Source organism: Periophthalmus magnuspinnatus, chromosome 15, assembly GCF_009829125.3.
Source record: "Periophthalmus magnuspinnatus isolate fPerMag1 chromosome 15, fPerMag1.2.pri, whole genome shotgun sequence".
Lineage (NCBI taxonomy): Eukaryota > Metazoa > Chordata > Actinopteri > Gobiiformes > Gobiidae > Periophthalmus > Periophthalmus magnuspinnatus.
The window spans coordinates 10961968-10987139 of NC_047140.1; the positions used below are offsets into that span (position 1 = coordinate 10961968).

At 44.3% G+C, this 25172-nt stretch overlaps 1 protein-coding gene across 1 annotated transcript in view; it reads right to left on the minus strand.

Annotated features, from left to right (window-relative positions):
• Nucleotides 1-394: 394 nt before the first annotated feature.
• Nucleotides 395-25172, minus strand: part of col13a1 (collagen, type XIII, alpha 1) — a 71152-nt gene continuing 46374 nt past the window's right edge. Inside the window, exons 22-40 of the mRNA XM_055227475.1 lie at nucleotides 23365-23427; nucleotides 22555-22581; nucleotides 22441-22476; nucleotides 21792-21845; nucleotides 21159-21236; nucleotides 20405-20449; nucleotides 20119-20253; nucleotides 19465-19536; nucleotides 18833-18871; nucleotides 18682-18732; nucleotides 18562-18588; nucleotides 18220-18306; nucleotides 15920-15955; nucleotides 13905-13958; nucleotides 13030-13083; nucleotides 12594-12629; nucleotides 8067-8144; nucleotides 5245-5283; nucleotides 395-574 (exon numbers count right to left, since the gene is read on the minus strand). Coding sequence (XP_055083450.1) covers nucleotides 542-574; nucleotides 5245-5283; nucleotides 8067-8144; nucleotides 12594-12629; nucleotides 13030-13083; nucleotides 13905-13958; nucleotides 15920-15955; nucleotides 18220-18306; nucleotides 18562-18588; nucleotides 18682-18732; nucleotides 18833-18871; nucleotides 19465-19536; nucleotides 20119-20253; nucleotides 20405-20449; nucleotides 21159-21236; nucleotides 21792-21845; nucleotides 22441-22476; nucleotides 22555-22581; nucleotides 23365-23427 — 1044 coding nt within the window. The 3' untranslated portion in view covers nucleotides 395-541. The remainder of the gene's footprint in view (nucleotides 575-5244; nucleotides 5284-8066; nucleotides 8145-12593; nucleotides 12630-13029; nucleotides 13084-13904; nucleotides 13959-15919; nucleotides 15956-18219; nucleotides 18307-18561; nucleotides 18589-18681; nucleotides 18733-18832; nucleotides 18872-19464; nucleotides 19537-20118; nucleotides 20254-20404; nucleotides 20450-21158; nucleotides 21237-21791; nucleotides 21846-22440; nucleotides 22477-22554; nucleotides 22582-23364; nucleotides 23428-25172) is intronic.

Sequence of the window (25172 nt, forward strand, 5' to 3'; positions counted from 1 at the left end):
ACTTCAGTTTTGGAGTTTAGACAGAAACAGTGAAAGAGGAAGAGTTCCAATATCGCACAGACTCTGAATGCCTCACAGTTAGCATCAGTTAACACCCATGCTAACATACAGCTCAAAACATATTACATTGCAACTATTTACATATATATAAAACTATTTAAAATACTAAGAAATAAATGGGTTACAGTTTGTTCCATGAATTCAAAAGTCTAAAATATACAAAATTCTACAGACTGGTATTTTCAGATATATTTACAAACGTGTCTGCAATCCTACAGTATTACACAGTACTACACAGTACTACACTGTACTGACTCAAGAGTCTGAACCCACGCGGTGCTGGTTCAGACCAAACACAAGCTCCAAAGAGAGAGGGATGAGCCCAACAGGGGGCGCTAGAACACGCAGCCCCATGTCTAACCACTGCCTCCGGGTCAAGGGTCAAACCTCCAGGTCAAGGGTCAAACCTCCAGGTCAAAGGTCAGGGGTCAAACCTCCAGAGGCATCCCGCAAACAGGGCTCCAATCCTGGGGACACACGGCTACTTTCGGGCCAGCTGGAACGGGTGCTGGCCCTTAGAGAGAAAGAGAGAGAAAGAAGAGAGAGAGGGATGGAGACATGGAGAAAAAAGGCAAAGGTAGAGGGAGAAACACACACAGAGAGAGATAAAATGGATAGAGAAAGAGGACGTACGATCAGAGAGACAAGATGGAGAGAATGAGAAAGAAAAAAGATAAGAAGAGAAGACAGATAGATAAATAGATAATGAGAGATGGAGGGGGGGGGAGGAAAACAGGAAACATCAGTTAGGAGCAGAGCTAACCAGACTCACGTCAGAGGTCAAAGGTCAGTGGAATATGCAACAGAGGAGGGAGGGAAGAGGAGAAGGAAAAGAGGGAGGATGAGGAGGTGGAGGAAGATATTTTGGTAAAACACTGATGATGCTTAAAATCTGAGCATCTGTGAGGTTTAACGGTACATTTTCACACATTCTCACAGACATCAGGGGTATAATACTCCCTCAAAAAGACGGGACTACAGAGTGAAGGCTCATGTATAATACTCCCTACAACAGACTGGACTACAGAGTAAAGGCTCATGTATAATACTCCCTACAACAGACTGGACTACAGAGTGAAGGCTCATGTATAATACTCCCTACAACAGACTGGACTTCAGAGTGAAGGCTCATGCATAATACTCCCTACAACAGACTGGACTTCAGAGTGAAGGCTCATGTATAATACTCCCTACAACAGACTGGACTTCAGAGTGAAGGCTCATGTATAATACTCCCTACAACAGACTGGACTTCAGAGTGAAGGCTCATGTATAATACTCCCTACAACAGACTGGACTACAGTTTTCATACCTGACAATTTGGATTGCTCACTATTGCCTCAGAGTGGTCAGGAGATGTTGCTGCTATGTGTCCGGTCAGCTGATTTAAACAGGTTTTGGTGCTGTCTTCCTACTAGTGGAGGCAGGACGACAACGCCATCCCAGGTGTGTGAGAGTTAAAGGCCCCCTCGTCCTGCTTTAAAGTCCTGTGGGCTGCGATGATCTGTTGATCTGTTGTCCTCAGTCCCAGTGATGTTTGCCCTAATGGTCGATTAGAATCACTCCTGGCCATTTCTGACTGTTGTAAAAGAGAGAACCATTCTGGGCTGGGACGGAGCAAACAGTGGGACAGAGGACAATAAGCACATGGCAACGTAAATACAGAAACATGCCCACAGGACTTTAAACTTGGACGAGGGGGCATTTTTACTCTCACACACCTAGGACACTGTCCTGAAGAAGCTGCAGATGGCACTGTCGTCCTGCCTCCACTGGTGGAAAGACAGCACCAAAACATGTCTAAATCAGCTGACCAGACAGTCACAGCAACGTCATGTGACTACTCTGAGGCACAAGTGAGCAATCCAAACTGTCGGGGGTAAAAACTAACTCTTGGTCTGGAAAAATAGTCTATTAAAAAAAATGAACAGAAGACCAAATGAACCTCACTGGACGACTCAACACTACGCCATTTTAGAATTACTATAAATTTGTCTTGTTTTGTGTTTATATAACTTGTAGACGTAGTAAAGCCCTCCTGTTTTCATGTTGTTTAATTTCACGATTAAAAAACACTGGAGTCAGTGTGAGTGATCAGGTTTAATAAACAGCACAACGCAGACAAACATAAGACTTATATAACTCCAATATGACATCAGCATTATGACAGTAATATTATGGTATCATTATTATGACAGTTTTATTATGACATCATTATTATGACATAAATCTGTTAATACAGGTCAGTAACAGTGAGGCAAAAACACACACACATCAACAAAAACATCTGCCACTGCAACAGAGACGAGAAGACCAGGACTAAACCAGGACCAGGATTAGACCAGGACTGGACCAGGACCGAATCAGGATTAAACCAGGACCAGGACTGAACAAGGTCTAAACGAGGACTGAACCAGGACTAAAACTAAGCCCGGCACTGAAACAGGACTGAACTGACGGGACTACAGGGGGACCAGAGTAAGAGCACAGAGCAGTAGAACAGGTCTAGTTTGGTTTAGTCCTCGATCCACAGGTTTAGCTTGCTCCAGACTTTAACGTGTTAGCTCGTGGTTAGCTTCAGGGAGCTAATGTTTTTAGCATTAGCGATGAAGCAGCAGCAGCAGCATGGGGAACACACCTCTGTCCAAAGCAGACGAATCTGGGAAAGGCTTTTTTAATTTTGGATCATTTTAAGACAGAATGAGCTGATCAGATCAGCATCAGGGGCGTTACACAAAAGCTGCCATGGGTCCAGTTTCTACAAATGTGTTTAAACTGGACACGTGTCCAGAGTTCTGTCTCTTTAAGACTTCCCAGGTTCATTGGACAAAAACTATAAAACATTTAAACATTCTGAGAAACAAAAGAATACGTCTATAGAAGTTTTGTTTTTACAACGACTCTGGAGCTAGAGGAGGGTCAAAGGTCATCTAGACTTTAATTATGGGCCTCTAGACATAGACTGTATAAAGAAGAGGACCCCACCCACGATGTTCAGCTCCAAATGAAGCTCTTCGAGGGTAGCAGTTATAGCGTGAGTATTTTAGCTATACACAGTCTAGGTGTATTTCTATACACAGTCTATGGTTCTGCAAACCAAGGTCTGAGGTCAGAGGTCAGACCTAAGTCTAAACTCCAGAGTCGTGATAAAGGAGCAGCTAAAGTTCAGTTTGTTTCCTTCAAAAGGCAAAGCTGTATTTACACAGGACAGACTCTAGAGGTCACTGTGGAGCTAAACGCCCTCCAAATAAAAATAAAAACTTTAAGATTCAAACCTGGAAATCTGAAACGGGACATTTTCAAAGTGGAAAAAACAAACGTTTAAGATTTTATGAAAGACTCTAGTCTCTGTTTATATTTGAGGCAGACACCTGAGACACAACAATGCGCCTGAATGTCACCTAAAGTTCATATTTCCAACTCTGGCGTTTGACTCTTGAGATGTGAACGTTTGAAATGTGGAAACACTGGACGGGCCCAGACCTCATAGACAGGTAAACCCGATGCCCAAACGCCCATGACACCCGAACGAGTCCACCACAACATCTTATATGAGAGCATTAAATAATGAGACGAGATCAGCTGACGCCCAAAACGCCACGAGAGCAGCGCCACGGGCCAAGTGTGTGTGGAGCTCTAACACACACGTTTAACCAGAGGCCTCGAGCTCCATCCTGAGGGCCGCAAATAAATATATTATAAAACATTTAATCTGTAAAAGACCCAGGTTTGTACGAAGAAAGATCAGAGGCCCCGATCTGAGCTGCCTGCAGCTGTGATGGGCCCTGGTCCTGTCTGAGCCTTCAGTGCAAAATCAAACTATGAACAGACAGAGGGATTTTATATTAAAGAGGAGGTATTTGACTTCTATGGGGAATTAAAGAGGGGGTATTTTATTTTATGGGGTATTAACTGTAGCACATAACATATTTAAATCACCATGTTTCTTTTCATTGTTTTGAAAATGCTATATTCGCCCAAAACAATGTATTAACATGTTTTATAAATCTCACTTTTGTTTCTGATGCTCTGAAACTACTACACATCACATCAGATTTGTCAAGTTGCTGTGTATAGTTTTGTATCATGTTTTTGTATATTGATGGAGCATTGTCATATGGGATCATGGATGACGTAGGCTTATGGACGGAGCATTGTACAGGATCGTACTGCTAACCATAAGAACAGAGCCAGGGAGAGATCACTAGATTACTCAAACATGCATGGATGACATCTAAATCCTCTTCAGGCATGTTTTTGATGACGAAATAGTGTTACAACATGGGAGAAATTTACAAAAAAGTAGGTTTAGTATAATACCCCCTCTTTATACATATATTTTGAGCCTGTTTTTGTCCACTTTGAGAAGAACCCAAGTTTCCAGAAGGTTCCAGATGTTTCCAGCCCCACATGGCAGTGCAGCATGGTCCATAAACTCCACTAAAATAAGTTAATAAGTTTCTGCACAAATAGCTGCATAGATATAACTCAATACACTTCAGTAAATATTAAAATAAACATCTGTACAGAATCTGCCATAGACTTTAAAGGTCCTGTATCACACAAACTAACTGTGAGCTCTAGGTTATAATATTGTTCCCTCCTCAAAAACAGACCTGGAGTTGTGTTTTGTTTCATTCACACTTTGAGTAACACTTTATTATTGGTGGAGATATTATGTTACTATTACGTCTCCAAAGCTCAAAATGTTCTGTTCCAACTTGTGATGTCACGAAGAGGTAGTTTTCAAGTTCACAGCTCCTTTTACTTTTAGTTGAGTACAGATGGGTAATTCCTGGACTGAAATGATCCAAATGATTCTAGGGAAGGGGTATGGAGTTTAAAAACATAGTGGAGCACTTTCTGTATTACCACATCACATCACAAGGTGGAGTGTTTTCTATTTGAGAGAAGAACTCAGCCTAAATATGAATGAAACAAAACACAACTCCAGGTCTGTTTGTGATGAGGAAACAACACTAGAACAGAAATCAGAGAATAGAGTGATACGGCCCTTTAAACTTCACCTCTTTAATACTTTGTTGGATATTTGAACAGTACAAAAATAAATATCCTATGTACACGACCACACAAGCCACGCTGGAGTTATGTCACTGCAAAGAGAGAGCACAGCGGGTTAGAGCGGGACAACAGGGGGCGCTACAGACACTGTGTCACACTTACTTTATTCCAACAGCCGGGCACCGGTAACCCGTCGTCACCCTGGAGACAGAGAGAACGCAATTTGAAAAAGAGGAGGAAAAGAGCAGAGTAAACACAGAGAAACAGCAGCATACAGAACATGCTCAGTTTGTCTGAAGGAGTCAGGCAATTATGTTTTTAAGATTCCACTGAAGTGTGAAGTCTGTCCACCGCATTTGACCCAACCTTCAGTGTCTGGGTTAAAAGTACATAGCAAGTGGTTAAAAATAGTGAAACTAAGAATAAACTTTTTCTCAGCTCAAAATCCATCTGTTGTCTTAAAAAAATGCTTTTTAATTATTAGCTTCAGCTACGCTCTATGTCCACTCTAGCTAAGCTCAAGGGCTGATTGGTTAGAACGGTCACATGGTACGACATGAACGAGCATGTGAGTGATGTGAACAAGTCCAATTGTCATGAAAGAGTCGTAGGTTTAGAACGTGGTTCAGAAGCTCCTGAAAGCACAAACATTATCATTTATAATTTGTAATTTATTTATTATTCCCTTGCCTCTTTTGCGGCCGATCCGCCTTGCCTCAGTACTCAAAGTCTCATTAACTGCGCATAGTCCATGGGCAATACCGTAACTAGCCGCAAACGGCTAAACTAGAGACAGGCGCCATTGAGCATGGCCCATTGCACTTCAATAGGCAGCCATGTTTAGACCTGGTCTGACCTTATACAAAAGTAAGGCTTTCAGATGACATTTAACACAGATCAAGTGAATCTTGTTCAAACACAGATGTGTAGTGTTGTTGTAACACAGTGAGTTCTTGGGTTTAGTCTGTGTGTTGTTGTTGTAACACACTGAGATTTTGGCTCTAGTCTCTAATAGAAATGATCATGTTCAAGATTTGTGAATTTACCTTCTGGATATTTCATGTTAAAGTGTGTACAGTGTAATCTGTAGGGATAACTGCTCTTTTGTTACAGGGCGTTAAAGTGACGCCCTCCTCTGTGAAGCCCTGCCTCTTCTCCTTCAGACAAACCATCTCCTTCCAAATATTTCATTAAAAATCATAAAAAAGGTCTGTGTTCCTCTGATGCACAGCACTCACCTGAAGAGTTTTATTTTTACATTTACCATAAGATTATTAAAGATGTGAACCACAAGCAGCATGTAGTGTGTTTATTCGGACTTTAACTCTATATGAGCTTTAGGACTAAAGTGAAAGGGCAGATCTGAAGTGACAGGGGATGATTCTGTCTCTATGTGAAATAAAACATGTGAAACGACAATGCTGCATTCAGACCAAACACGAGGTCTGCGTCCTGTCTCCAGTCCGACGCTTTGAGACAACTGATTAAAGTAACGTAGGTCATATCGTTCACTTTGAGGGGTTTGTTTGTTGTCGTCACTATCTTAGATCACTCAGAACTACCATTAGCACTGCTATACTCACAGTCACGGCTCTGACCCGTCTCTAAGATCAACTCCTATTTGTCCCATTCAGTCTGTAGTGTGTTTGTTTTTTGGCTCACTAAGTATTTGCTAAAAGCCCTAAACATAATCAAATGAACTGTTCCTAATCCAAACCCTAATCTTAATCTTGAAGACCTATTGTGATCTTTAAACCATATTATAACATCGTTAACCCCTCAAAAACATATCAGGAGTTGTGTTTTGTTTCGTTCACACATGTTTGAGTAACACTTTATTATTAGTCTCTCTACATCTCCAAAGCTCAAAATGCTCTGTTCCACCTGGTGTTGTCAGTGGTAGTTTTCAAGTTAACGGCTCATTTTACCTTTAGTTCAGTTGAGATTGACTATTCCAGGGCTGAAATGATCCACATGATTCTAGTGAAGGTGTATGAAGTTTAAAAACACACTGGAGCACTTCCTGTATTACCGCTTGATGACATCACAAGGTGGAACAGAGTGTTTTTTGTTTCAGAGAACTCAGCCTAAATATGCAGGGTTTGTGTGTTAAACATGTGTGAATGAAACAAAACACAGCTCCAGGTCTGTCTGTACATAACTGTCTGAAAGAAGAATGTGCCAATCGTTTGCTCATGTTTCGTGAGTGTGTGTGCATTTTGAGAGTGTGGGGTGTGTGTGTGAGTGTGTGTGTGGACGTGGGTTAGTAGTCCTGGTGCATGCTGGGTACTGTACTACTGTAAAGTAAGTCCTGATGGAGAGTTGCAAGTTTCGAATTACAGTCTCTGTGGACAGGTGCATGCTGGGAGGAGTGGTCCTGGTACAGTGGTGTATGAGTGAAGGTGTAGTGTCCTGGAGAAGGGGTGCATGCTGGGATATGTGGTCTTCATAAAGGGGTGCATGCTGGGAGGTGTGGTCTTGATAAAGAGGTGCATGCTGGGAGGTGTGGTCTTGATAAAGAGGTGCATGCTGGGAGGTGTGGTCTTGATAAAGAGGTGCATGCTGGAAGGCGTGGTCTTGATAAAGAGATGCATGCTGGGAGGTGTAGTCTTGATACAGTGGTACAGTGGTGCATGCTGGGAGTTGTAGTCCTGATACAGTGGTACAGTGGTGCATGCTGGGAGTTGTAGTCCTGATACAGTGGTACAGTGGTGCATGCTGGGAGTTGTAGTCCTGATACAGTGGTACAGTGGTGCATGCTGGGAGGTGTAGTCCTGATACAGTGGTACAGTGGTGCATGCTGGGAGTTGTAGTCCTGATACAGTGGTACAGTGGTGCATGCTGGGAGGTGTAGTCCTGATACAGTGGTACAGTGGTGCATGCTGGGAGGTGTAGTCCTGATACAGTGGTACAGTGGTGCATGCTGGGAGGTGTAGTCCTGATACAGTGGTACAGTGGTGCATGCTGGGAGGTGTAGTGCATACCACAGGACAGGGGGCGTCCAGCCCGTCTAGGCCTGGCAGACCCGGCTCTCCCTTCTCTCCTTTAAATCCTCTGAACCCCTGAAACACCAGCCACAGTCGGTCTGTGGGTACTCCTCACGGGGGTACTCCTCCTGAGATGCCCCCCAGACCCAAGGGCCTTTCTGGACTCCACATCTCAACATTGAGACAGTTAGGACTGCACATGCACCGAACTGAGACTGACAGGAACCAGCCTCTGTGACCAGCATCTATCTAATGGAGTGAGTGGCGGAAGGGTTGGTGGACGTTGGAGAGACGAGACCGCAGGCGCAGACTGGCAGCCACGTCTCTGTCACTTAGCCCCAGGGCAGCTCTCTGCAGTCAGAGCTGAGACTGGCTCTGATTGGCTGGTTGTTGTTGTGACACTATCTCCTAAACATTGAGATGTTTTAAGTATCTGACCTTTGCCTCTCGCTGGTGTTGCTCAGAGACCCTGGTTCGTGTCAGTCTCTCCTGAAAGAAAAAAACTCAGCAGCTCTGGGCTCAGATCTGTTTTGGTCCAAGAATCATTATTGTTTATTCATTTTTTTAAATGACAACAATTTGTGTCATTATCCATGAGTGTTAAGATCCAATAGTTGAGTTAAAATCTTCCAAAGCCCTCCGGACTTTTTAGTCTTTGACCAGAGTGTGCCGAAGTGTGTTACAGTTGCCGGGAGCCACAAGGAACACCGGTATCGTAACTTTACCATAACTGTACCATAGCTGTACCATAACCTGGCTTTCCCAGCATTCCCGGTGGCTCCTGGCCCCTCCCTCCCCACACACGTACCAAAGGACAGGGGGCGTCTAGTCCTGGGGCGCCTTGGTCTCCTTTCTCCCCTTTGGCCCCCCTGTTGCCCTTCTTCCCTCTCTCTCCCTGAAACAACAGCCAGGCACAGCTTTAGTCCTCCTCCGCCGTTCCACAGCGTTTGAGAAGAGTGGCCATTTTAGGTTTGAGGAAGATTTAGTCCAGTGAGTGTGAGGGGTTAGGGAGGCTCAGCCAGGGCACAGGTTGAGTTTAACTTAAAAAACAGCTCATCTGAATGAACTGTGAAGCTTCAGGTTCTGTATCAAGTCTGAATCGCTTTTATTTATGAGGTTTTCCAATCAGACTGTGTGACCTTCACATTCTCAATGAAGATTTTTTTTTTAAATTATTATTATTTAGTTCCCGTTTGAAAATGGAGTCAAACTTGTGAGAACCAAGTACTTAAGGGACTGAAGTGACAGACCTGGGTGTTTATTTTGAGTTTATTTTTTTTGTTTTGTAGTGGCTTAAATACAGAAAAAAATAGAGTTTCTGTCCAGCTCCAATGTTAAGACAGCTGTAAACACAGGACTGTGGCTGAGAGGGCGCTCTTCAGAGTTCTTTATTCAGAGAAAATCACTGAAGAACATCTGGAGAACATCAGGCCTCATGCACTCTGGTGTGTGCTCTGCTCAGAGAGGCATTCAACTGCACTGGACAAGAAACATCCAGGGAAACGCTGTGTGTGAACGTGTCCTCAGTCCTTTTAGATCAGCCATGACAGATATGATGCCCCCTCCGTTCCAAACTGGCCTGTGTTTGTTTCAAATGTTTGAAAATTAAAGTAAAATCTGCTAAACTTTAGGTCCAACTGAAATGCACTGATTTAAGATAAAGACATTTTTAGCATGTATAAAAATCAAGTATGTTTTGGTGTGTCAGGTTTGCGGAACTAGGATTATATAAATTAGCATTAGCAGCAGTTATTAGCATTTAGCTCTAAAGCGCACAGCCCTGATGTGGGCTTGGTCCATCAGGCAGGACACATCTGTTTTCTTCAGGCTTTTCGTGTTTCGTGCAGATGCAAACTACAGTGTGTGTTTATCTGTAGCAGCGGCCTGACAGAGTTAGCCTGTAAGCTAACTACTTTAAGTCTGAAATGTTCCATTGCAGTTTTTATATTTCCAGAGCGCTAGAGCGAGCAAGGAGCACTGGCTGAGACGTGCGTCAGAGATGGTTTAAGGAGGAGGAAGATTAGGGAGTTTAGTGAAGGAGGAGGAGGACTACAGATTACAGATTAGAGCAGGCTGTGAGAGGGACAGGCGACCCCGGCCGGCCGCGTCACATTACAGAAACAAGGAGAGAGGAGGCAAGGAGGCAAGGAAAGGAGACAAGGAAATGAGAGGCCGGGCCCGAGCACAGGGAGGGAAAGGGGAGAGGAGACCTGCGGAAAAACAGAGGAACAGAGTCAAACCAAGGCGCATCAGAGCTGCCAACTCCAGAGAGAGTAACCGAGATGCCACGACGAGAGTACCTGAGGCAATGAGAATACCCAAAAAGTAAACAAAAAAATCTATTGACTCCAAAGAAAGTAACTGAGACGCAACAACAAGAGAGTACCCAAAAAGTACTCAAAACAGAACTATCTAATATCAACTTCAGAGAGAGTAACTGAGACGCAATGACGAGAGTACCCAAAAAGTACCCAAAAAGTACCCAAAACAATCTAATATCAACTCCAAAGAAAGTATTCGAGACGCAATGACAAGAGTACCCGAAAAATACCCACAGTAATCTAATATCAACTCCAGAGAGAGTACCTGAAAGAATGATGAAAGAGTACCCGAAAAGTACCCAAAACAGAGCAATCTAATATCAACTCTGGAGAGAGAGTAACTGATACGCAACAACGAGAGAGTACCCAAAAAGTACCCAAAACAGAATAATCTAATATCAGCTCTGGAGAGAATAACCAAGGCAACAACGAGAGAGTACCCGAAAAGTAATAATTTAATATCGACTCCAGGAGAGTGTAACTGAGACGCAACAATCTCAACTCCAGGTGAGAGAAAGTATACCCAAAATGCCATGATGAGTGAGTACCCAAATAGTACCCACAACACGTCAAACTAAGACCAATTCCGAGAGAGAAAAAGTGATGAACGAGTATCCGAAAGAGTAACCGAGACGACACAATGAGCTGATCTGAATTTAGAGAAAGGATTGAGGACCTGAAATGGCATGATGCCAGAGTAGCCTAAAAGTACAGAAAACATCACAACTCAACTTTGAGAGAAGGAGTACCCAAGACGTCACGACGAGAGAGGAAAGAGTCCCTAAAATGCAATGATCTGATATCAGTGCTGGGAAAAAGAGCTCCCAAATGCAACGTTTGAATCTGACCTTAGAGAGAGTACCCAAAATGGTATGATCTAATGCAGACGGAGGAGAGGGTACCCGGATCCATAGCCGTACTTTTCAGCTATGCGTTGCTATCTGGATGTGAACTGGACATTACCATCACAGCTCACGGCACAGCTTTAGACACGCGCAATCTCAGGGACTTTGACACATCTGAAATGTTCCGCAGTCGTAACCGTGGTAACAGTCAGCGGTGAGAGAGTCCACAAACGCACTGGGCAAGTTTAATCTGGACAGAAGCTCAAAATGACGTCATTTAAAACGTGAACTTTGAACAGAATCTTTTTATTAAAACATAAATCACAAATGGAAGAGCTGAAACTAAATCGAGTTTATGTGAGCTTCAGATCCTAAACCCACAGACTCTTTTGTCCGAACGAGGGAATGGAGTTGGCAACACTGACAGGAACTAGGTCTGATTTCAGCACGTCCATCACATGACCCTCTGTCAGCCAATCACAGAGCAGCGTTTACTCCACAGGACTGTTAAGTGATGATGTCACTACTTCCAGTTGTATCTCTATGGGATTTTATATTTAAAATTAATATCACTGACAACATGTTAAAGACTGTCTCACAAAGAGGGACATGTCTCGATGCTAACTCTAATGAGAATACTAACAACGCAACATTTTAGTAGGCTGTTTATTTTATATTTTACACTTTTAATAAAAGTTAGCATTAGCTTTGATATACAGTGAGATAGCTAGTGTGCTGCTGGGCACAGAGCATAGAGAATTTCAGCTTTGCTCACACTTAACAGTCCTGTACACCCTGGATCAGAACTAAACCAGGATCAGAGCCTGGATCCTCTGAGTCTGGGTTTACGTCTGGGTTTACATTTGGGTTTACATCTGGGTTTACGTCGGGGTTTGAGTCCAGGTTTAAGTCCGGGTTTGAGTCTGGGTTTGGTTCTAAGTTTTGGAGGGAGTTTTGGACGTGCTGGAAACAGGAGGAAAAGGAGGAATGAAAGATGGAGTTACAGGTTAGAGGGAGCAGACGGAGGAGGGAGGACAAACTTTATGAAGTTTTAAATACACATACAGTTTAAATACAGTTTTTGTGTAGTTATGAGCAGCCATTTTGTTTCACAGCAACTTATTAGATTCTCAGAAAACAGAATGTCAAAATGGAGGATTAGATTATTTTTTATTAGTTTTTCCTCCTCTGTATTGTTCCTCCTCTGTACCACTGTTTCTCCTTTGTACTTATTTAAATTTTAAATGGTTGTTGCTGTGAAACAAAAGGCCATACTTTCATTTTATCTGTAATCACTTTTTAAACATTTTCCTTAAATACACTTTTTAACTTTTATTTGCAGATGTTTTGGTTCTTACCCGGTTTCCTTTCAGTCCTTGTGGTCCGACGATGCCCTGGAGGAGCAGAGCACATGTTATGATGTATTTAAAATTAAGACAAAATAAAATGTTTGTGTTTTAAATATCAATAATAGTCAGTGTTGGAAGTACCGAAATACAGTACCAAAAATACCTGTTCAGCGTACTACGTTTGAGTATCTGTTTGTTCACGTGGTGATATTCAGAGTACAGTTACTTTAACACACAGACATATTTGATCATGGGATTCAGGCTCAATAATATATTAGCCATATTATTTGCACTATAATATGTCTTAATTCAGGTGTTCAGTATTCTGTAGCTAAAAACATTTTAAAAGTATTTTTCCTATCACTCTCTATAATAGCTGGCTAACTGCTAATGCTACAGCTACTAGAACAGACAGAAAACACAGAGAGTATATAGAGTTTCTCACGGGGATGCCTTGAGGCCCGGTTGGTCCTGGTAAACCTGTGTCTCCTTTTTCTCCCTGAAACAGAAATAAGGGCAGGTCAGACCGTGTGCCCTCATCATAAACTCTGAGCTGTGTTTGAGTGACTCAGCGTTGTTTGACTGTATTGTATGGTCCTATATTTGAGGCTTGAGTGCTCAGAAAATGTCTGTTTTCACCTATCCCCTATCCCCACCCACTGATCTGCACTCAGTGTGATGATCCTAAATATTCAGACTCCAGGTTAAACTTGTTCAGCTGAGTTCATGTTCTCTTCCCCTCCTTCTCTTGCATTTCCTCTTCTCTCACTCTCCTTTCTTCCCCCTCTTCTCCCTTTCTCTATCCCCTCTGTTTTCAGACACACACACGTTCTCCCTCTCTCTTTCTGACTCCCCCCTCTCCATCTTTCCCTCCTCTGTTCCTCCTCATCTCTTTCTCCTCTTTTGTCAGACACTCACCCGTTCTCCTTCTCTCATCTATTTCTCTGCCTCCCTCTCTGTTTTCAGACATTCACCCGTTCTCCCTCTCTTCTCTCTTCTACTTCTGTCCTCTCTCCCCCCTCATCTCTCCCTCCCCTCTCCCTTTCTCCTCTGTTTTCAGACACTCACCTGTTCTTCCCCTCTCTCTCCTCTTTTCCATTTCTCTCCTCTCTCCCGTCCCCCTCTCTCCACTCTCCTCTCTCTTTCTCTCTGTTTTCATACACTCATCCGTTCTCCCTCTCTTGCCTCTTTCTCTCACTGCCTCTATCTGTTTTCGGACATTCACCCATTCTCCCTCTCTCCTCTCTTCTACTTCTCTCCTCTCTCCTTTCCCTCTCTCTCCACTCTTCTCTCTCTTTCTCTTTGTTTTCATACACTTACCCGTTCTCCCTTTGGTCCCGCGGGTCCTGGGATCCCAGCTGGTCCAATCAGACCCTTTGAACAAACACAAATTCGTCAGAACAGCGCCACCAGCGGGACACAGTGCAGGCTCCTTGTCTCCACAGGGCCCCGACCTCAGTTTAATTTAAATCAAATAAAATGTTTTTGTTTTTGTGTTGTCTGAGGCACGTGGAGAGGTCAGGAGGTCAAGAGGTCAATAGGTCAGGAGTTCAAAAGGTCAATGCATGAGCGTGTGCTCGGGTCACAGGACAAGAATTCCGAATATCGATCTATGTTTGAAGAGTTCAGGTGTATTTAGTCTCCAGATTAAGGTTTGATTTAAGCTTCATTTTGACTGGTTTGTGCCTCATCTTTACTTTTGGGATTTTGGACGGAGCTGCAGTTCCCTGCGGGTGTGTGCTAACTGTAGGCACTGCTCTGTTTGACTCTGTTAGACATTAATCTGAGCTTTGTTTTAATACAGTTTGACCATAAAGACCTAACTTATCTGAACTACGTGTGAGCTCATTTGTGCTGTAAAACAAGTCCCTCTCAAATAACATTACAGTCACAAGCTAGCATTAGTTAGCATTAGCCAGCACTAGCCAACAGTTTTTCATTTAGGCACTCTCACCTTATTGTGTAAAATCAAGCTCCTAAGCAGGACCATGAACGCTCGGATTGATCACAGGCTTGATCAAATGTACTCTTTAAAATTTTAAATGTATCTTACAACTATTTTTTTAAGTGTTTGCTAATGTGTGCATTGGGACTCCATGGTAACTGCTGATTCCACCATAGACATATGTGGAGAACACCCCCAGTGTGATGTCACTGCAAAGTATCAGTATGTTTTCATGACATCAGCACACTGGAGAATCTCTCTAGTTTAATCTGAGACAGGTGAGAATCCCTGGATGGAGATCTCTGTGTCAGATTATGGTTAATATCTGTGTAATTCCTGGGCCTATCCACATGAAACAAAAACTGGGACAATATTCAGGGTCTTCTCTGTCAGGTTAAATAAACAAAAGTCACATGATTTTTTCACAATATCTTCATCCAGTGGAGTCATTATTCAAACTCAGAGATGTGAGTGCGGTCCCTGCCCTCCATTTGGAACTAGAACATCATCAAATTAGTGATATCTTCCTCCATGCCCACTCTCACGTCTTGCTTCTGCTCTGGTCCTCTGTTGTGTCGACATCACGAGAACTCATCAAACTTATGTAATGCTTTTTGGACGTCCAAATGGTCAAATAAAAAGTGATTTTGTCTAAACGTTTCCAAACTGATCAATATTCTGAATTCAAGTCATTTAAACCTCTATAGACAGACTTTGACAAAGAGAGAAAACAGGCCATTCAGGATCAGGTCCAGTCTGGGTTTAGTCCTGGTCGAGACCTGGTTCAGTCCTGGTCTAGAATTGATTTAGTCCTGGTTTAGTCCTTAGGTCTGCTCCACCAAAGCTTCTTCCTTCAGGGCCAGGTTCCAGTCTTGTGCACATGTTTGTCAAAAATAGATGAGCCAACAGTGTGATCTTGCTTCAGTCCTGATTCAGTCCTGGTCAAGTCTTGTTGAGACCTGGTTCGGTCCTGGTTTAGTCCTGAGGTTTGATCCACTAAAGCGTCTTCCTCCAGTTCCAGTCTTGTGCACAAGTTTGTCAAAAATAAATGAGCAGTGTGATCTTGGTTCAGTCCTGGTTTAGTCCTGAGACTGGGGCAGGGGGAGAGGCTTTGGTAGAGCACCCCCTCTGGTTTTGACTGAAACATGCAGCACGGACTGAGCATGCTCTGTGAGGAAGAGACGGGGCTTCAGCGCCACCTAGAGGACCCAAGAGGTGAGACAGGAGCAGACAGGAGCAGAGGAGAAGAGACAGAGGATGAAGAGGGTCAGAGGAGCAGAGAATTCAGAGGAGAGGGTGCAGACAGGAGCAGGTGCAGACGGGAGCAGACATGAGCAGACAGGTGCAGGTTAGCAGGTGCTTTGGGTCACATGACTTGGGGGAGACTCACCACTGGACCGGGCCGACCGTCTAACCCGTGAGCCCCCTGGTGGACAGCGTTAGAACAACATGGAGAGGTGAGGGGTGAGTGAAGCGTGACATCATGAACGGTGACATCATGAACACGTGAACATGTGAATGAGCCGTGACAAGGGACACAGTAACTCCTTTTTTATGTGGAACTTTAAATTGAATAAAAACTGTTCTCTGGAGCAGTGTTCGTTTTGACTGAAATTCAAACTTGCTCCACTTTCAGTCGACGATGTTTGTGGTCATTTTGGTCATTTATTCAACTAAATCCATAATAGTTTAGTCCAGAAAATATATTTCTCTTTAAAGAGGTGGTATTCTGCCAGTGTACATTTTGGAGCTTCCTACCGTGTTATAATCATAGTGTACATACGTGTGGACATAGCTAACTCGCTAGCCACAGGAAGTGAGCATGTGCACGCTTCGGCTCCAATTCACTTTCCATGCATGGTCCCTCTCTGTAACTGCTGCCATCAAACTTGTCATTTTGGTCTTTAAATGTTCGTATTAATGCGCTCTACGTGATCCTGGGGTTTTTATTTCACTATTTTGTTCTGAAATCAAGATATGAACATTAATAACAGACAAATCAGACTCCTTTTTTCCTGAGGCTGCTTCTGCTTGTGTTAGTAACAGGTTTGATTGACAGTGTTGCAGGCGTTACCTTCAGCAGCCTCACTCCTGATTGGCTGTTTGGTTTTGCGCTCAGATTTCCAAATATGGTCCAGCCGCTATAAATGCTACCCTTAATGAGCTTCATTTGGAGCTGAATGCTGTGGGTGACGTCACACTCTACTTCTTTATACAGTCTATGGTTATAACGTTGTTCCCTCATCAAAAACATGTCAATACCTGGGGCCTGTTCAAACCCTCCTCATGGTTGGCAGCACGAGCCCAAGTCTGGTTTAAGGTCTAGGATTGAAAAGTTAAACTACTTTCACTAATTTATGGATTTAGCTTTTATTATTCAACCAAAATATGAAAACTTTTAAAGTATATACGCTTAATGAAACTTTATTGATATAAATGTATGTAATATGACAAAATGAACACTGCTCTGAAGCCATTTGATTCCATTTTCCAACAGATTTATAAACATCGGATTTGTGTTCTGAGCATAGTCTATATAAAGATGTGGAGTAAGTGACGTCACCCACAGCGTTCAGCTCCAAATTAAGCTTATCAAGGCTAGCAGTTATAGGGGTGAATTTGGAGCTGAGTTTCATAATTGGGATTCTGACCACGAGTATCATAGCAACCAAAGAGACAATCCGGAGTGAGGCTGTTGAAGGTAACGCCCCTTCCCACCCGCACCACTGGTTTAGCAGGGGGCAGGCACTTAGCAATGCTGTCAATCAAACTTGCTGCTAATGCTAGCGGGAGCAACCTCGAGGAAAGTAGGCGCCTGATTTGTCTGTTATTAAAGTTCATATCTTGATTTACAGACACAATAGTGAAATAAAGACCCAGGATCATGTAGAGCGGGGTAATATGAACATTTTAAGGTCAAAATGACGATGTGCGCCCATGTTCACTTTCTGTTTGGAACGCGGCAGCTAGCAGGTTAGCTGCATCCATTTATATATACAGACTATGATTCTGAGTGTCCTGTCATGATTTTTCCCTGGAGGAGTTACTGCAGATTTATCGCAATTTGGCGTCGCTCCGATGAAAAGGTGTTTTCAGAACTAGGTGATCGTTTCTGTAAATATGAGCTTGTTTCATTAGAGCAACTGCTGTTTGGATAAAGGGTTTGTGAGACGCTGAGGACACAGGGACAAACATGATTCATTTGGACATGCACAAAAACACAAACACATTTTAAATCAACATGGAGGAAACAGTCACATGATCAAACACATTTTAACTCAACATGGAGGAAACAGACACATGATTATGTCATACTGTCAGAGACACTGGGCCACCTCTTCTCCCCACTGTGTGTAAGAGTGTGTGTGTGAGGGGGTGTGCTTGTCTTTTTGTGATGTAGTGATGAATTTTAAGGGGTAGGTTGTGAAGTGATGGGGGTGGTGGGTGTGCTCGGTGTGGTTGTGGTGGGTGTGGCTGTTGTGGGTGTGGTTGCAGTTAGGGGCAGGGCCGAGTGTCTCTTTTCTGTGGGTAGTGTGAGGGTTTGGTGGTGCAGCTGGGTGTGGTGGGTGTGGTTGTGATGGGTGTGATGGGTGTGGTGGGTGTGGTTGCTGTGGGTGTGGTTGTGATGGGTGTGGTTGTGATGGGTGTGGTGGGTGTGGTTGCTCTGGGTGTGGTTGTGGTTGTACTCACGGGCAGGCCCAGGTGTCCTCTGTCTCCTTTGTCTCCCTTTTGTCCTGTTGCTCCTTTCTCTCCTCGTACGCCCATCCCCGGCTCACCCTAAGAAACAGACACAAATAAACAAACAACTAAACACACACACAAACAGACACACACACACAGACACACACAGACAGACACCCACACAGACACACACACACAGACAGACACATACACACACCCCGACAGACACACACACAGACACACACAGACAGACACACACAGACAGACACACACACGCCTCACACACACAAACAGACACACACACACACCCCGACAGACACACACACAGACACACGCACACACACTCAGTACCTTGGGTCCTGAGGGTCCTGCTGAGCCCTAGAACACACACACGTGTATTTAAACTTAAACTCTGAGAGTGATACAATGAGTGCATGGCCTTATCCATAGAGTTAGTGTTAAGAGACTTACAGCTGGTCCGACGGGGCCGGGGGGGCCTGGGGGTCCCGGGGGACCATATACCTGCACACAGGTGAGGGGAGAGAACATTATATCATCATAAACACAAAGGTGAGAGGATAAAGCATTACATCATCATCACTAATAATTATAAATGTCTCACCACTTCAGATCGGCCCTCGCCCATGTCTCCTTTGAGCCCCTGGAACACACACAGTTTAAAGATGAGTATTTTACCTCTATGGGGTATTAAAGAGGGGGTATTTTACTTCTATGGGGTATTAACTGGAACATATTTAGATCACCATGTTTCCTTTTATTGTTTTGAAAATGCTATATTTGCCCAAAACAAAGTTTTACAAGTTTCACTTCCAATTTTGACACTCTGAACCTCCCCTCTATTTGCTCTCTGTGCCAAGTCACTCCCCCTTCAGAGCACTATCACAACACAATCAGTGTGCATCCCACTAATGAAACTAATAGACACCACATCAGATTTGTCAAGTTGCTGTGTAGTTTTGTATCATGTTTTTGTTTATTTATGGAGAATTTCATGTGGGAGCATGGATGATGTAGGCTTGTGGGCGGAGCCTTGTACAGGCTCTTACAGCTAACTGTAAAGAGTGTCTGAATAGGGCCCTAGATTACTCAAACATGCATCGATGACATCTTAAACCTCTGGCATGTTTTTGATGAGGGAACAGCGTTATAAATATCCAGCACAGTGAAACATTATAAAGACATTTAAACAGGACTGGTCCCGTTTATGTGACAGGTGCAGTGACAGGACCGTACCGTGGAGCCGGGTAATCCTACGGGGCCCTGCTCTCCGGGGGCCCCCTTTTCTCCTGTGGGGCCATCTAAACCCTAAAAAACAATTCACCATTCAGTCTGTATGTAAGCTCAAGTTAAGGACAGGGACCAAACCAGAACCAAACCAGGACCAAACCAGGACCAAACAAGGACCAGACCAGGACCAGACCAGGTCCAAAAAAGAACCAAACCAGGATCATACCATAACCAGACTAGACCCAGACCAGGACCAAAACAGGACCAGACCAAGACCAAACAAGGATGAAAGCAGGTTAGTCACACCAGGCTCAGGCTTCACATGGAGGTCACATGACTCACATTATAGTTAAGATGTTCGAATGTCGCTCGAAGCCCGTAACCCCACTCCATCTCAGGTTAGACTCCGGTTCAAAGGTTAGGCTGATGAGGGAAACAAGAAACTCCCCCAGACACAAGCAGAACGTGCAAACTCCATACACTTTACGGAATTGAACCAGAGACCTTGTGGTTTTAGTTACACTCAACACACAAACACAAGCTTTACTAAGACCAGAACTAAACTCGACCAAACCAGGGCTGAAGCAGGTCTAAACCATAACTAAACCAGGATTAAACCAGGTCTAAACCAGGTCCAAACCCAGTCCACCCCATACTTACGGGCGCTCCAGAGGGTCCCGTGTCTCCCTTCTCTCCTTTGGGTCCTGGGTATCCCATCATCCCTCCTTCTCCTCTGGGACCTTCAGGACCAGCGGGACCTGCTGGACCAGGCTCTCCTGGCTTACCTCGGGGTCCCTGTAAGGAGCAGACCAAACTGAGGCAAGGACTAGACAGAGACTAGATCAGGACTAGTCCAGGACTAGACCAGGACTAGACCAGGACTAGACCAGAACTAGACCAGGACTAAACCCTAGCATCAGAGACTGGATGTTACAGTTGGACAAACCTTTTCTCCGTCGATGCCTGGAGGTCCGGGCAGACCCACCTCCCCCTGTGGAAAAACACACAGTTTGACCTTTAACTTTTAGAAAAATTAATTATTTCTCTCCACACACTCTGGTAAGTTAATACTGTAGCCACAGCTGCCCAGGGCAGACTGACAGAAGTGAGACTGCCCATCTGCACAATCAGTCTAGCTGACAATCACCAACACTCACATACCACATCAACCCAAGAAATGTGGATGAAGTGTTTTGCCCGAGGACCACCTTTTCCCATTGGCGCCCCCTGTGGCTCCTGGTATCACAGCGGTCTCCCATCCAAGTCCTGACCAAGCCCAGCCTGATTAGCAAAAGACCTCAGTACTGACCCTGTCTCTGTGGGTCTGTCTCTGTGGGCCTGTCTCTGTGGGCCTGTCTCTGTGGGCCTGTCTCTGTGGGTCTGTTTCTGTGGGCCTCTCTTTGTGGGCCTGTCTCTGTGGGCCTGTCTCTGTGGGCCTGTCTCTGGGGGTCTGTCTCTGTGGGCCTGTCTCTGTGGGTCTGTCTCTGTGGGCCTGTCTCTTTGGGCCTGTCTCTGTGGGCCTGTCTCTGTGGGCCTGTCTCTGTGGGTCTGTTTCTGTGGGGCTCTCTTTGTGGGCCTGTCTCTGTGGGCCTGTCTCTGTGGGCCTGTCTCTGTGGGCCTGTCTCTGTGGGCCTGTCTCTGTGGGCCTGTCTCTCTGGGTTTGTTTGTCCCCCCAAACATCACCCTCCTCCCCCTCTCACCTTGATCCCTGGGAGTCCAGGGGGTCCAGGAGGTCCAGGCAGTCCCGGAGGTCCGGTCAGTGGGATGTTCCTGATGTCCTGCAAACACAAACACACAAACGTCCCACATGAAGAACAGTTAGTTTAAAGTGGAGCTGATACGATTACTCAAGTAAATCAAGTAATTCAATTACTAAAAAACTTAGAATTCTTATTTTTTGCCTTGATGATTTGTTCAATTATTATAATCAGGTAAAACCAGTGAAACCACAGAAACATTGTGGAGGAATCTTTGAGGAGGTTTCATGTTAAAGCACAACACTATAGGGTTCTATGTCCCACACTCACACCTGCAGAACTGAGCCATGGCTCGGTGAAGTCATCACACGGCTCTGTTTACATGTGCAGCAGCAGTACTAACGCTTTAGTGGAGGAAATAAGACCAGAGCCATGTGCACGCGCGAGCATGAGCAACTGGGCCATGCTTTGGCCCACCTCCTGGGCACAGTTCTTTGCTCTCTGTGCTTGAGCACAATTCAGTTGGGATTTATGGAAGGTAAAAAACGTATCACTCAGTGAATCAATGTAAATTGATAGATTACTTGATAACCGATAGCTGCAGCCCCAGTCTAAACTGATAAAAACAGAACTCACATTTTCATTCTGGATCTCGGCTCGGCCAGGTTCTCCAGTCGGACCTGCGGGGCCCTGAACAGAGCAGAACATTTTATTAATATATCTACAAATACAGAAATATGTGGTTCATTACTTTCCATTTTATTTTGTTTAAAGCAAAATTACCTCCCAGTGACGAAAGACACTGTGTAAAGTAAGTGTAAATACTAACATCTCATATCCTCTAGGGATGCACCAATCCCACTTTTTCAGCCCTGATATTGATACTTTGACTTCGATACCAGTTTAGGGTCAGAGAATGTCTCTTATCTCTTCTTCCACACAGATCCTTTAGTGTTCTGTAAGTGTTATGTCTCCACATCAAACTGAACAGGTCTGAATGAAGAGAAGCTCAAATATTATGAGACTAAATCATTTTGTAAATAGTCTGATTACATCCACTTAAAGCCCAACCAGGAGAGAATTGATATCAGGGAACTGACTCACGATCCAGTGATTTTTTCAGTACTGGTGCTGATATTCGATACTAGTATCAGTATCGGTGCTTCCCTAATATGAAAATATTCTAAATATATTTACAATAAAAGCTGAATATCAAAATATTCTAAATATATTTACAATAAAAGCTCATTTATGTATCAGACAGTGTATTATGGGGCAGACTTACTCTGGGTCCTGCTGGGCCCTGAGCTCCAGTTTCTCCCTGAAACACAAACAGTTTAGAATTTAATTATTTAAAAATAAAAAATAAAAATTTCTGTGAGTCCAGGAATGGTCTGACCTTGGGGCCGGTGTCGCCTTTATCGCCCTGAAAAACAAACACAAAATTATCCTGGACTCAGCGTCACATAGTCCACCCAGAGCCCTGAGGTCAGCTGACCAGCTCCTGCTGCTGTGCCCAAAGCCAGACTCACACCCAGGAGACAAAGCCTTTTCTGTGGCAGCGCCCAAACTATGGAACAGCGCCCTCTGCTTGTCAGATCCTATCAGTCTTTAACCAGTTTCCCTGGCATTTAGTTCCAGCTTGGCAGGACATCCTGGTGTTTTACTGTTTTGCTGTTCTTTGCCTGTGTGTCGTATTTTATGTGTATCTGTTTTTGTTTGTTGTTTTTGTGAAGTAGAGATGTGTGGGTTGACTTTTGACCCGTGGGGCCCGCGGGTAAACCACAAGTTGGGTTGGGCTGGAAAAAAATTCTATTTATTGCAGAACAGATTGGGACGGGTCATTTTTTCACTGAAGCAAAATTGGTAGGATATTATTACTATAAATAAACTTTACGTAGCATTTAACCAGCGCAATTAGTCTATAACCTGACGCCACAGCGGCGCACCGGGGTGCGGGTCAGGGCGGGTTGTATACATAGATTCTGCTGTGCGGGGCCAGACAGGCAATACATTATCAGAAATGCGGGACCCTCAGGATGGAAAAAAGCCCAACCCACACATCTCTAGTGTGAAGCACTTTGTGCAGATTCATTTGTATTTTAAATGTGCTATAGAAATAAAAACTGAATTGAATAGACCATAAGAACTATTCACATTTATGTAAATGATGTGGATTTTAAATGTTTTAAATGATTCTGAGCCTCACCTTGGGCCCTGGAGCTCCTGGTTCTCCTTTGACCGCTGCAGAGCTCGAGTCACCTTTTTCTCCCTGGAAATGAAAAACAACAAACTTTGTTTTTTTAATTTGAAGGATAAATAAAAAAAAACTAAAGTGAAGGAGCAGGTCTGACAAAACAGGAGAAGAGGAGGGAGAGGAGGAGAAGGCATGAGAGAGAGGAGTAGAGGGAAGAGGAGTAAAGGAAAGGAGAAAGGAGAGAGGTGGAGAAAGAAAGGAGGAGGCATGAGAGAGAGTAGAGGAAAGGAGGAAGGAGACAGGAGGGGAGGGAGAGGAGGAAGAGAGTAGGTGTAGAGCCGGAGGAAGATGGGAGAAAGGGAGTGGATGAGAAAGAGAAAAGAAAGAGGAGAAGACAAGAAGAAGAGAGTAAGAGAACAAGGATGAGAGAAAGAGGTAATGCACTGTGGAGCATGAGGAGAGAGGATGAGAGGAGAGAGGGAGGAGGAGAGGAAGAAGAGAGGAGAGGATGTGTAGAGGAGGAAGGAGATGAGGGAAAGGAGGAGATGAAGAGGAGAGCAGAAGGGGGTACAGGAGAGGTGGAGGAGGAGGTGGAGGAGGTGGAGGAGAGGAGTGCATGTGGCACTGGTGTGATTATAGCGAGTGGGAGTTGGATGACGAGGGGATGGAGGGGATGAGATAAGAAGGGTGGGTACAGAAGGAGGTGTAGAGGAGAAAGGAGAAAGAGGATGAGAGAAGGGGGAAGATCGTAGGGAGAAGGTGCAGGAAAGGAAAAGGAGGTGGGGCAGGTAGCGCTGGTGCGATTAGAGCTTTTGGGAGGCGGACATAAAACACGAGGTGGGTGGAGCTTTGATTTCTGACCAATTAAAGTCTGAGACACTTCACACAAAGGGTCAAAGGGATGAGGTGATTGGTCGAATGTGAGCGGCAGGTGTCGTCTGGCCAATCACATGTTTCCATCGCCTTCATTGCATTTTACACAAGCACATTATCCATGGAAACACCAAATATCATATTAGAACCCTTCAGTCACATGGACGCTGCGCTCCTGTCGTCCTCAGAGGTCAGAGGTCACAGGTCGAACCTCAAAGTGACAGCCAGGATATTATCGAAACAAGTCAGTGCTCAAATCAGACGAAACGCTGATACAATTAGGTTAGGAAAAATGTAGATTGTGCAGAATACCTCCTCTTTAACCGGGACATTGGTACTACTTTAACAGATCATAAAGCCACGTTTGAGAGTGAACGTTTTACAAGAGCGAGCAACCGGAACTATCACTATTCCAAGTGTCGGGTTTTAACTTTCACCGAGCGCCACAGCAGCCATGTTGGATTTTCTAACTTGGGATCTGAAATGTTCTCCAAGTCATTCTGAGTTGGATGTTCCAGTTTAAATTTACAAGCCATAAAATCTGATCTCCAAAGACAACTGGAACGCAGCAAAACAATCCCATATCTGCAAGGGGCATCACCATAGCATTGCTAAACAACCGCCAGCATCGGCCAAATGACTCAGGGTCACTACATTACTCTGCTCTCAGTGTGGGTCCAATGCTGCGGTCCAGTTGTCCTCACTTTGGATTTTCCAAGTTCCAACATGTAAATTTACACTGGAACACCGAGCAATCTTGGAATTCCAACTCGAACGTCGGGCAACATTTCAGAACCCTGAGCTGGTTGAGTTACAAATCCAACATGGCAGCTCCGTGTGTGTGCTGATAAAGTTCCATGTTTAAGAGTTCAAATACTGATGGTGTTATTTTTACTCTCGTTGTTTCCTCCTGTCCACCCGTTCCACCCACTTCCCCTGTTCCTGTC